The 12,943-nt window shown below is 40.2% G+C and overlaps 1 protein-coding gene across 2 annotated transcripts in view; it reads left to right on the top strand.

Moving 5' to 3' along the window:
- The first annotated feature begins 279 nt into the window (after positions 1 to 279).
- Positions 280 to 12,943, top strand: part of LOC137970500 (acyl-CoA desaturase-like) — a 13,627-nt gene continuing 963 nt past the window's right edge. The window contains exons 1-2 of one of the 2 annotated variants that reach the window (XM_068817021.1): positions 280 to 415; positions 11,911 to 12,423. In XM_068817021.1, coding sequence (XP_068673122.1) covers positions 351 to 415; positions 11,911 to 12,423 — 578 coding nt within the window. In that variant the 5' untranslated portion in view covers positions 280 to 350. Of the gene's footprint in view, positions 416 to 4,975; positions 5,134 to 11,910; positions 12,424 to 12,943 lie in introns of those variants that run through there. The other variant, XM_068817022.1, reaches the window with a different exon arrangement.

Below are 12,943 nucleotides of genomic sequence, written 5' to 3'. Positions count from 1 at the left end.
GCCCCAATATCGTTTCCAAGCTCTTTTGTCCAACAGGAACGCTTGCTACGCAGGCTACAACATTGTGAGGGAAGATTGAGCTGCGAAAGCTTCAAATCTGTATAGTCGTGTACTGTTCCAACGAATTTTGTCACAGACTGTAGCTCTGGTATAGGCTAAGGGTTCCAGGGTCCCAGCGGAACATCCCCACCCAGAAATTAATAAAGGGCCCCCCCCCCCCCCCCCCTTATCCTCGGGGCCATGGACACCCAGCCGTACACATGAAATATCCACGTGAAATAAAGGTGCAGGACACACATAATGAGTCTACAAAAAGCTAGACATTTCTTGTTACCGGCTACCTTGAGTTAATGCACACTTACCTGCGTCGGAGGACAAAGAAAAAACGGTGGAGTTTCGTTGTTTTTTCTGAAAGGTTTGTTGCCGTCGTTTTTGTGTCAATTTTAATCAACTGAATACATCATCACTGTAAGTCAAGATAATACGTCTTTTAACCCGAATCCACGAGTATGGCTTCATATCCTCGCCAAAATTCAACTTTTCCAAAGTTATGTTTGCTTTCCATATTGTCTCAAAATTCAATCGATTTTCACAGTGCAACATTGCAGAGTCTCGTCGTGTCTTTTGCTCCGTCAAGGTGCTAATTAGTGATTTGATGTAAAACGCAGAGGCTACGCCTGCGTTATACTTTAAATGTTACCAAGAGATTATAAATCTCTTGATGTTACGTAAGGAATACCGTGTAGTCATTTATACAGTTTAGTCCTGCCGAAACACGTCTGAATAGATTCGGTCGTTCCTGTCTTTTCTCCTACACTGAAGTCGTTGTGCTCACACCCAATTGCAATAATTCGTTTTGCTATCACAAAAAACATTTTTGTAGGAAATAGCACAATCGCGCGGCGTTCAGTGCAAGAGTATTTAACAATGAACGAAATGATATATGAAATGGTTCATATATTGAACTGCGGATATGAAATCAAGTGAGCTATGATCCTCGCAGTTATGAACGCAAATTATGCAATTGCGAAGAGAAGCCTGAAAAATTCAGGACTTGAATTGGGTTTGAACCCGTGAATTCTACCTCTACTTCTACTTTATTACTTTTCAACAGTTTCAACAATTTATTACCCTCCAAAACTTTCGTGTCGTCAAGATACCGGTGCGACGCTCTAACCAACTGAGCTATGAAACCACTGGTGTTGTGAGTTGGTCATTTGGGGGTTCAAATATTCCCGTGATGAAGGAATCAATAACGAAATAATATATGAAATGGTTCATATTGAACTGCAAATATAATCAAGTGAAGCTATGATTTTCGCAGTTATAAATGGGAGGTCACGGGTTCAAACCCCTTGAATTGAAGTCCTGAATGTTTCAGGCTTCTCTACGCAGTTGCATAAATTTCCGGGCATAAATTGCGTTCATAACTGCGAGGATCATACTAGCTCACTTGAGTATTTGACAAGTAGGTAGATAGGTCGATATTTTATTTAACCATCACTTCTGCAGTTGTAAATTTCGTACTCTCCTACGAGCGGCAACTTTATCATTAACCTTGTTGCACACTTTAAATTGACATGAGCCTTATATGATAAGGACCTATCACCAGTTAGACATACGAAGCAACTTGAAATCCGAATCCTCAACCGATCAAGCCCAGAGGTTGTTTGGAATGCGAGTCTGAAAACAGCTGGTAAAGTGGTTTATTATACCCCACAGGTAGATATAGAACCTTGGTTTTTCCTATATTCACGCCTAGATAACTGCACTGAAACCAAGACTGAAAAGCATGGACATCGCTCTGAATTATATAAACTGTACATATCTTGCTCCGGTTGTAATAAATACTCCGTTGTGATTGCACACATGGCCATTCCTTCTATAACCTTATTTTATTCATATCATCTGCAAACAATGAAGTTTTGTTTAAATGAGTGTTTATTGACATTTTTGTGTCACTTAAATTAAACAATTACTGGATGAGGTTTTTGTGATATCCATAATAATCAAGAATAATCAAGGTTGAGGTAAGGTTATCTGTTATAAGAGGCGTTCGAGTAATTAAGAGAGAACGCTTATCACAAGGTGATATTTTCGTGAAAGTGTTCTCTTTAAACAAACGAACGACACAGTACATAGTAAGATAATGGTTGGACACTGACTATTTTTTGATGTTTCGTTCAAGACGTTTCGGCTGGTGCGTAACCTTCATCAGTTGAAATATACATTTTACATTTTATTACATTTTGCCATTTTACAATAAATTTACATTTAATAATTAAAGTTGAGATAAGAAATATGGCGGGGAAACCTAAAAGAAACCAAGAGGCTTATACGAGGTTAGGTTTCCTCACAAAACAGAAATAATTAAATAACACAAATATAGCGGAGCAAGGCGTTCAGTTCAAGAGGTGTAACACAGGAGTAGGAACGAAGACTAAGGAAGAAATTAATAGCTGTTGATTAAAGGCTCTTTCAGCTTGTGTTTAAAGGACAGTAGAGTTGGGGTATTTATAATTTCATAACTAAGGGTATTGAAAAATTTAGGGCCTTGAAAAGAGATAGAAAACTGTCTTATGTTAGTCCTGCAAAGAGGTACATTGTAGCCGAAAAAGGGAAGCGTGTCTTGTGTTGTAACTATGAATACTATTATTAACAGAGAAAAAAGAGTCAAATTTAGGAGGGAGATTACCAGTACTAAAAGAGTACATAAATTTACCTAGTTGTAACAAGTAGATACTGGTTATTTTGAGAAATTAAATTCTTTAAAAATTGGATCTGTGTGAGCATCACAACGGGACCTGCTTACTATCCGTATCGCCGGTTTTTGTAATATTGTTAACCTTTTCAGGTTAGGGACCGTTCATTTTTTATGAGAAAGGGGAGGCTGGTGGGATTTGGGGGGGGGGGGGGGCACTAAAAAAAATTGGCTTGAAAGGGGGGGCCAGCCGAAAAAAAATGAAGGAAAAGGGGGGGGGGAGGTTGGACGAAAAAAATAGATTAAAAATAGGATAAGAGATTTTACAAATTCTTGCGAATGAATACTCTCAGAACTGGACAAACCGAAGTGGGAGGCAGGAATGAATCAGGTCAACTAAACAGCAGTGATGAAAGCAGTGAGGGAGAGGAAACTGATGACTACAAGAGTGATGCCCCTGACTCTGAAGACAACTCAAATGATGTCGTTCTTGCTTTTATCGCCTCAGATGAGGAATACGCAGACGAGCGGCCAGTTACAACACGTGCAGGACGAGCTGTAACAAGAAGAGCAGAAATTGACTTTTCATTCTTTTGAGTGATTTGTTAAAAGCAGCTGTTTCTTTCAATAAATTATGTGAAATGTAACAAAACGAAATTTTAATGCTGCAGTAAGTTTTAACACCATATGTATTTTTTATTCAAGGAAAGGGGGGGGGGGGCTTCCAAAAAATTACTTTGATGAGGGGGGGGGGGGGGCAGGAGAAAAAAAATCGGAAATTGGGGGGGGGGGGGTCATACAATTTTCAAATTACACTCCTCCAAATTCCACCAGCCCCCCCTACCCCATAAAAAATGAACGGTCCCTTACTTTTATAAGTGGATCCCCAAACTAAATTACAATAATAAAGATACGAAAGAACCATAGAATTATATAAAGTACGCAACGAGGTTTTAGAAAGGAAATTACTGGATCTATAAATTATGCCAATAGATTTAGATAATTTATACGCAACAAGCGATATATGGGACTTCCAGGAAAGACAATCATTCAGCACAACACCAAGGAAGAGGGTCTCTGAGACTTGGGTTAACGCTTCCTCATTAATGGAAATGTCAAAATCATAGCAGAGTCTTTAATTTTTTGTCGAGGTCTAAACACCATAAACTTAGTTTTGGATACATTAAGGGAAAGTTTATTTGCAGCAAACCAGACTGAGAGCTTATTGAGTTCATTGTTTAAGATATTGTTCAAAGTAACCGGGTCCTTTTCAGAAATAAATTAGTTGGTGTCATCGGCAAATAAAATGGATTCTAGGCGAGAAGCGTCACAAAGGTCATTGACGTATATGATGAAAAATAGGGGGCCAAGAATTGAACCTTGTGGGACACCACAGCGTATTACCTCAGGGAGCGATCTATGGCCATTATATTCTACAAATTTTGATCTTTGAAAAAAAATAGCTTTTGACCCAATCCAACGCTAGGCCTCGGATCCCATAGTGCTGTAACTTGTCAAAAAGAATGTTATGATTCACGGTATCAAATGCTTTAGACAAATCAATAAATACTCCTGCTGCAAATTCTTTGCGATCAAAGGGCGAGAGAAATTTTGTCATACAAATCAACTAAAGCAAGGGAAGTTGAGTGGTTTCTGCTGAAGCCATATTGATTATCATAAAGAATATTAAAATTGTTTAAATACAAAAGAATTCGATGGTAAATAATCCTTTCTGGGAATTTTGAGAAGCAAGGTAAAACGGAAATGGGCCTGTAGTTAGTAAAAAGAGTTATAGAGATAATTATAGCCTAAACGTCTTGTACGAAGCATCAAAAAATAGTCAGTGTCAAACCATTATCTGGGTTTCGACAAAACACTGACCCCCGGTCAACTGACCCCCTGCTGACCCCCTATAAAATCAATGGGAAAATGAAAATTAAAAAACCCCAGAACTATCAATGGGGCCCGATTCAAGTTCATCAATAAATTTAGCTTACCTGAAACTTTCAAGATGGCGGACGCGTTGCAGATTTCCGACTCTTGTTCTCCTTTTACTGTTTAGTGGAGGTTTTGTTGACGGAAAATCGAGCACATAATACGATTGAATATCATCAAATATTGCTTTCGTACGTATTGGGAAATGAAGCACAAATGAACACGCTCGCGAAGGCGGGGGGCCTTGGGACTGCAAGCTTGCCATAATAAACTTCCGGTTGATGTAATCGTGTGCGTGTCGCTCGCGGTTAGTTGCGTGCGTGTTAATTTGCCAGAATTTCCTCGCTATTTTTATTGCTTAATTTTCTAGCGGGTACAAACACCATGCTTGCTGATATTCCAACTTATTCTGTCCTCGATTTTCCGTGACAAATCCTTCAGTCAAATGAGAAGGGAGTTGGAAATCTGCAACGCGTCCGCCATCTTGGAAGTTTCAGGTAAGCTAAATTTATTGATGAACTTGAATCGGGTCCTATTGATGTTTCTGGGCTTTTTTAACTTTCATTTTCGCATTGATTTTATAGGGGGTCAGTAGGGGGGTCAGTAAGGGGGTCAGTAGGGGGTCAGTTGACCGGGGGTCAGTGTTTTGTCGAAACCCCCATTATCTTACTATGTTATCTCCTGACTACCACTACTCTATTTTTAGACACTACATAATCGGGGCATAATCCAAAAAAGGTTGTTTTGAAACGATCTATGAAAAGAGCATTCTCGATAGAAGTGAACATTGCCTTTGCGAGTAAGAAGAGCGAAATATAAAAATGTTTATAAGAGAGTAAATTGTGTTATTTTGAAAAAGATTAATCCTACAGCTGGCGTGATAAAATGGGTAGGAGCCAAAACGCGGGGCTGGGGTCGGGGCGTCTTTTTTCCCCAATATGTTTTGTTTCAATTTTTGTCGTTATTTTCCTGTACTAATAGTTTCGAATGACCGGCATTTATCCTTCATTTATGGTGGAAATTAGTCAAAATATTAAGGAACCTACGGAAGCTATGAAAGGTCTTCAGGGGCATCTTAGTTCTTTTTCTAAATCGTTTTTTGGTGTTAATTTTAAAATCGAAGTTGGTTTTTGCGAGCACCTAGCTTTTTCTTTCTAAAAATCAGAGTTTGTCTTTCGAAATTAATAGATTTTCCGAAATTGCTGAAATTGGAATTTATGGAATGTACGCCAACTGCCAGAGACACCGAAGACTCTCTGAGCTCCTTACTTTAAAAACAGGATGATCGTCACGCAGTCACGCAACGTTCTCATTTGCTTTGTTTGTTCCTCTTGTTGTCAATGTTGTTGTCTGACTTTACTACAAACGGTTTGTAGTAAATAAAGTCTGAGTCGCACAGGAAATTGTCAGCCAATTCTATTCGTACGTCAAGGGATCGAATTAAGTTTTACGATAAAAAACACTACAACATTGAGAACACTTGATTTTGCGAAAACAAGCAAATGAGACCATTGCGTGACGACCATCGTAGAACTGTGGCTACGTGTTGTTTCGTTTTAATTGTATTGTGCAGAATGTTTTTACAAAATAAACATAAAAAATGTGGAGGTCAGCGAGTCTTCAGTGTCCCTAGGAGTTAGCGTATATTCCCCGCAAAAACTCCAATTTCAGTCGGACGAACAAAAAAGTCCCTTTCGTAGCTTCAGTATATTAATTCTTATTTTTTTGACTTATTCCCACCATTAATGAAGGAAAGATGCCGAACATTCGAAAATAACAGTACAGGAGAACAACGACAATTTTTTTTTTTAACAAAAAAATTTGGAAAGAAAAATCACCCGACTCCGACCCCCCCGTTTTGGCTACTACCGGAAAAAATGCATATTTTTCCTCCAGCGGTGAGGCAAGGCGCGTCATGATTTGTTGTTTTGTAAACTCATTGTGTAAACTGTTTTAGGAGTTAATATCAGTATGTGCAATCTAGTACACAAGAGTTTTTCAAGACATTGTCCAAGTTTTACAATATTTTCCAGCCTGGATGTTTCGACTTTGTAAACAGTCCCGTTAGTGCATTTCGAGTGGGATTGGTTACTGAGGCACTTTTGCTCCGAGCAACTCTGAACAACTCCGAGCAGCTCCGAGCAAATACGAGTGGGTCCCTGTAGGGGCAGCAACTTGTAACGACAGAGTTGCTCCGAGCAACTCCGAGCAAATATGAGTAGTTCCCTGTAGTGGGAGCAACTGGCAACGCCGGAGTTGCTCCAGACCCATCGCCCTAATAATTGCAAAGCAACAGCCCGTTGACTTTGGAGAGGAGGATATATTTGCCGTAACCGCTTATTAATAGCCTCTCAACAACAAATACATCAATGAAATGTCTGTATATTCATTTTTATCATATACCGTTAAACCAATCAACAATTAAATTGTTGTTGTTTAAGCGTAGGTTATATGTCCGTTCAAAAAGAATCCGTCAGATAGGTGTTGGGCCGTGTGAAAAGCCGTTTGAAAGGCTGATGATAGTTGGGTAAATTGCTCGGACAATCTTCCACTCTGCTAATATGGGTGATATCGAAATGGCACTACGGTCTGCTTCTTCTTTGGTTGGTAAGCCACCATGCGTGGTTCAAAGCCTGGGTATCGAGGTTGTTGTGGTGGAGGATTCAGTTTCTTTAGGGTGAAGTCTAGAATCGTTTTGGCCCAGGGAGCGTCCATCCATTGGAAGTAGGAAAAAGCTGAAAAACATTCTTCCTTTCGCTCTGTTTTAAAGTGCAAGGCTTGGTACAGTAACAAACCATCTTTGGCCATTTGGAGTGCTCTTTACCGATGTTTATTACAAGGTGCTCGTGCCGTCGTTGGTCCACCGCTTGTAAGTAATTTAGTACTTCTTTGTGACTCGCAATAAAGGCGCACGGGTACTCAGGGCATTTCACATATTTAAATCCATTGTCCGACATCCTCCTGTGCTCCAACAAACAACCGTGAAAAGGGCATGTCGCATCAACTTGCACCGGCGAGTCTTCAGGGATCTGCCCCATGAGCTTATCGATGGTGGCGGGTTTATTTAGCTGCCACAACTCCCACTCTTGATAGGTCTGCTCCGCTACTTGCACAGTTGGTGGGATTTCTTTCTTCTCCCCCTCTTTCGAATATTCTGTTGGGAGCAAAACATCAATTGCCATAGTATCAAAGGCTTCACACAGTGGTTCCACTTAACTTGTCAACACTTGTTTGGTTTCTTCTTCTTGTTGGTTGGAGGTTTTGAAGGCTGCGTGAGTTTTCGAGTAGGTGCAGATTGATGAAGAGCCTCAGACATGATGTGCTCCTCTGCAGAGGAGGAGGGGGGTTCGTTATTAATAGCTTGGATGCGATTTACTGTGCTGTTCTAGCGAAGGGTTACAACTATTTATGACCGACGTCTTCAAAAGCACCTCAAGTTCTTTGCGTAATTGTGTTCTTACATCTTATGAACTGAACAAATTTGAAGTAACGTCGAGCACGTCAGCAGTGACGATAGATTTTCAATCTTTTCTCCAAACAACCACACCGTTCATGCCAATTAAATGCAGAGAATGTTGGTAGACACTTTCCTTGCAGATGGACTTGGAATTATAATTATGAAATAATCAAAACAAAGTGAAGTTATATTTTAAATGACGTTCTCGAAGCCGTCGTCGTTGTACTCGCGTAAGTTCCACCTTCAGCATCAGCGGTAGACTTATATAACAATCTTTCTATCGATGAGACCACATTTAAATGACAACCGACAGTAGTCAAATAACTACAGACGGCATTCAAGAATCCAAGTGCTGAAAACGCGTGTAAATAAAAATGTCGGCAATTTTGGTCAAAGAAAAATGTAGAAAATACTTAAGATAAAAAACGTTTTTTTCAATACCATACAACACCACCCACTACCTTGCGCTACTTACATTGCTTTACAATACTTTACTTTCAGTGCATTTTGTCAACTGCTGGCGATACTTTACACGACTTACACAATGCAACTTACTACTTACAAAGTGATACATTACTTAAATTACTAATTGTAACTGTAGAAGTGCCCTTGGAGCATACAACCAAGATATTGCTTAGCAAACTCGAATAGATCGTTTATTGGAGACTACAGCTTGCGACCTTCATTTACTCAAAAAAGGCAAAAAAGGCTCCCATTTTTTGGAAGATTGTGGATCTTTCTTCTCCATTTGGCCGTTAAACGTTAGTAATCGAATAATGTAAACCAGATCTTCTTCTTGATAGAATGAGTGAAGTCCTAAGAAGGACAAAGTCTTTTTTCCGAACTTAAGTGATAAAAGGGAAAAAACTGGTACAAGCATATTATCGACTCGACATTGACAATTTCGGTAACAAAAAGATAGAAAATAGTCATGATGGGATATTTCGTATAACCTAATTATGCGAACGAGATATGAATATTTTCTTAATGTATTGCATGAGTGTAGTACTTCCTGAGAGGAACTGTTGTTGGTGAATGACGTTTCGAGAGCCAGATCAGAAATTATCTTTAGTCAAGTGTATAATTGAGAAAAAATTACTAGGGTTGTCTGTTTCAGTTAATGTCATACTATACAATCATTTTCGTGCAACTTGTGTCTCAACATGTAATTAAGAGACAAAAGTGGAACAACATACCTCTCTTCCATGACACAGTCGTTAATTGTATAAAGGACGGTAAATAAGCTTGATCACGAAGGAATTTGCAATTTGAATTCTTTGAGTTCCAAGTCAAGTTGTCAGTTACGCAAACTGATACAGTCTGTCAAACGATCAGTACGGATTTTACAGACCGTCAAAGGATGATAAGTCGGTCCGTGTACTGTCTATTTATTATATGCATATATGTGTTAGAGGGGGCCTGTGAGAGTCTAACGATCCGTACGGACTGGACAGACAGTCAAAGGATATGTCGGTCCGTATACAGTCCGGATCCGTTGATTATTATATGCAGATCGGCTGTGTTTGACGGGGTCTCTGAGAGTTTGGTGATCCGTACAGACTGTAGACACCCGGTAAAATGATAACTGGGTCCATCAATTACTGAGAAAGGAGTAAACGGAGTAAGCTTATGTTCTTGAAAGCGTATGGGAATAAGTCACACGTTGTAGCAAAAGGAAACCAGCGTAAGTAGTAAGTAGGGACTACCAAAACAAACGGAGTAAACATGTATGTCATTCGTAAAGCGCTTATGCACGAGTTACACTTTGTTGAAAATGAAGTGAGCAACACACTGTTACGGCAAAACGAATAGACTAAACAGTTACGTGTGCCTCGTTCTTAACGCGAAAGGTAACCGAGGCAGGCATTACCTTCCTCAACGCTTTGCACAACTTTCAAATGAAGTTTTCAAACATTGTGCCTTATAACATGATCTCTTTTGCAACTTGTATAACGCTTTCTGTCGTCAGCAGCCAATGACAATGTTCATGTGGCCACACGAGATCACTGAGAGAGAAACAACTGGTGCCGGAGTGGTAAGTCCGTAAGTGGTGAAGGTTAAGTTGCCAGTTGTGATTGCCGTCGCGTGAGGAAATTGACCCCGAACGAAAGAAATTTTGTGGCAAACTTGAGAGACAAGTTGAGATAAAAACTGCTTACTGTAACAATGGCTTTGCACTGGTTAAGGGAATTGCCACGCTTTTTATAAGCTGGCCCATCTTACCATTTTTGCTGCCTTCCTAATATGTTTTATCGAAACCCAAGTCCACCAGGGCCGTGATAAATACTTAATCTATGCATTTTGTGGCCAAAATACCATCTGCCGGAGGGCTAAATACCGTTGTCATCCTGTGAAATATTCTGTTGTTCGGTGGAACAAGCATGGCAAAACAACAATCGCTCTACCAGCAGCTGACCAGGCGTTCGGCCTCGACATTTATATCTTGGTTTGTGGTGATGTCCATCCATTACCTTGGTCCTACTATTCAGGCGGCTGAGAAAGGAAGGAAAGTTTGCTATACCGCGGGGCAGCTAAAGCGCTTGCGGAAGTATTGTATCCGACCTATTTTCCTAACACCTATTCCTGGAAGACTTTGTGATCACCTAGATGATCTAGGATTTTGGTGCGACCTCAACACTTCAATCTGAGCTTGACGCACTCAATTCCTGGGCTGATAATAACAACACGAAACTCCATTTTCGCCGGCATATTGAGCATTTTCCACCAGCTCTAGCTGTGAATGGCGATGAACTTGAAACCGTCGAAGCCCACAAAGTTCTTGGAGTCACTATTCAGAGTAACCTAAAATGGGTTATCATGTCAACGAAATGGTAGGCAAGGCCTCCAATCGACTGCATATATTACGGGTGCTAAAGTGCATTGGTGCACCTACATATGATCTCCTTTGAGTTCACATTGCACTAATTAGGTCGGTACTGGAGTACTGTTGCCCTGTGTGTTCCTCTCTCTCTCTGTCCAACTTTCAGAAAGAATCGAGAGAGTGCAAAAACGTGCGTTACGCATCATTTTTCCTGCCTCCCACTACGAAGACGCTTGGAAGCTGTCCGGCTGGAGGTCTCTGTGCGCACGACCTCTTGTGTGCCAAAACTTTTGAAAAGATCAAGGAGCCCGGGTCACGCCTTCACCATCTTATGCCACCGACTCTGGCGCGCGCGCACAGCCGCTCCCTACGCCTTAACGATGGGCCGTCGCTGATGAAATGTAAAACAGAGCGCTTTAAGAAACGTTTCTTCCCCCACGTGTGCTTTGAAGTTCATGGTCTCTAGCTGGATATTTTCCAACATTATTAATGATCTGTAGTAAACTTTTTATCGTATCGAAGTTGAAGACTGTAAATTCAGAGTAATTTAAAATGTAAAAAATGCAAATTCAAATTAATTTTAAAATGTAATCCCAGTCCCCATCAAGTTGACAAGTTGTAATTTTACTAGGTTTATTCTTATGTAAAGTAATGACGCAATTCGCTTCATGTGCGACGTTTTATAATGAGATGGTATTATTATTATTATTATTATTATTATTATTATTGCTATTAATATAGTATTTTAACTCAATTTTTGGAGGATATATTGAAACTGTGGATACAAATTGACATTCGAAACGGATCATTATTGCATGCAAATAATGAAACGAAAAGAAGCCTGAAAAACCCGAAGGTTGAACATCACTCTAACCCATGAGATATCCTGCAATAAGAAAACGTATTATGGAAAACATATTTTAAGAAGTGTGGTGGAACTGTAAATGTCTATGAAACGATTTTCCAATTCTTATTTAATTCTGTTCTTTGTTGTAGAAAAATGTCAGAGACAGAAGTGAGTCAATATGAAAAGAAAACTCCCGAGGATGCAAGAAAACGCCCCGAGCAACAAATCGTGTGGTCAAACGTTGCTTATATGGGGATGTTGCATCTTATGGCGTTATACGCGATTTATCTACTGCCCTCGGCAAAGCCGCGAACCTGGATCTGGACCTGGCTTTGCTACTTTTTCGGAGGTCTTGGAGTCACTTGTGGAGCCCACAGACTCTGGTCTCACCGGTCGTATAAAGCCACGTGGCCTTTCAGATTGTTATTAATGCTACTCAATTCCATGGCAGCACAAAATACCATCTTTGAATGGGCGAGAGATCACCGCATTCATCACAAGTATTCTGAAACCAATGCAGACCCGCACAATGCTAAGAGAGGATTCTTCTTTTCACATGTTGGTTGGTTATTGATGAAAAAACACCCCGATGTCATAACGAAAGGAAAGCAATCTGATCTGAGCGATTTGTACGAGGACAAAATCGTCATGTTCCAGAAAAGGTAATCATTGATCAGAATTTTTACGTGGTATGCCTGAGACTAGCCGCTTCCTTTTTATCGGTGAAAAAGCAAAAAAAGCAAATGGACTCACACTAACACCAACCCGGTGTGTCACGTAAAACACCCGCCTGGTATGTTAGCTACGCCATGCTGATGAGGCCCAGCAAGGCCTAAACAGCTGTACATTGCTGCTAATTGACCGGGTGAAATGGTTGTGCGCATGCGTGATGCGTTGGCCACACCGGGTTGATGTGGGCGTGTGTCACCTTGCTTTTTTTGCCCTTTTTATCGTCCCAAATGTTCACCTTTTTTTCCATTGTTTTCTGATTGGCAAGGCCTCTTTTGCTCTTATTACCGTTATTATTGACAGCCTCTTTTAAGGTGCTTGCTTGTTTAATTAGTCCACTCGCTGGTGTAACAACAGAGGAATGATATAGTTAGATAGCCAACTAAACTGTAAACTCAGCAAAGGAAGTCAAATGGGCTAGATCTTGAAAAAAAAAAAAAAACGAGTAGTTCG

Source organism: Montipora foliosa, chromosome 9 (assembly GCF_036669935.1).
Source record: "Montipora foliosa isolate CH-2021 chromosome 9, ASM3666993v2, whole genome shotgun sequence".
NCBI classification, from domain to species: Eukaryota; Metazoa; Cnidaria; class Anthozoa; order Scleractinia; family Acroporidae; genus Montipora; species Montipora foliosa.
The sequence above is the reverse complement of the archived record's forward strand: the minus strand, read 5'-3'. Positions and strand labels throughout refer to the sequence as shown.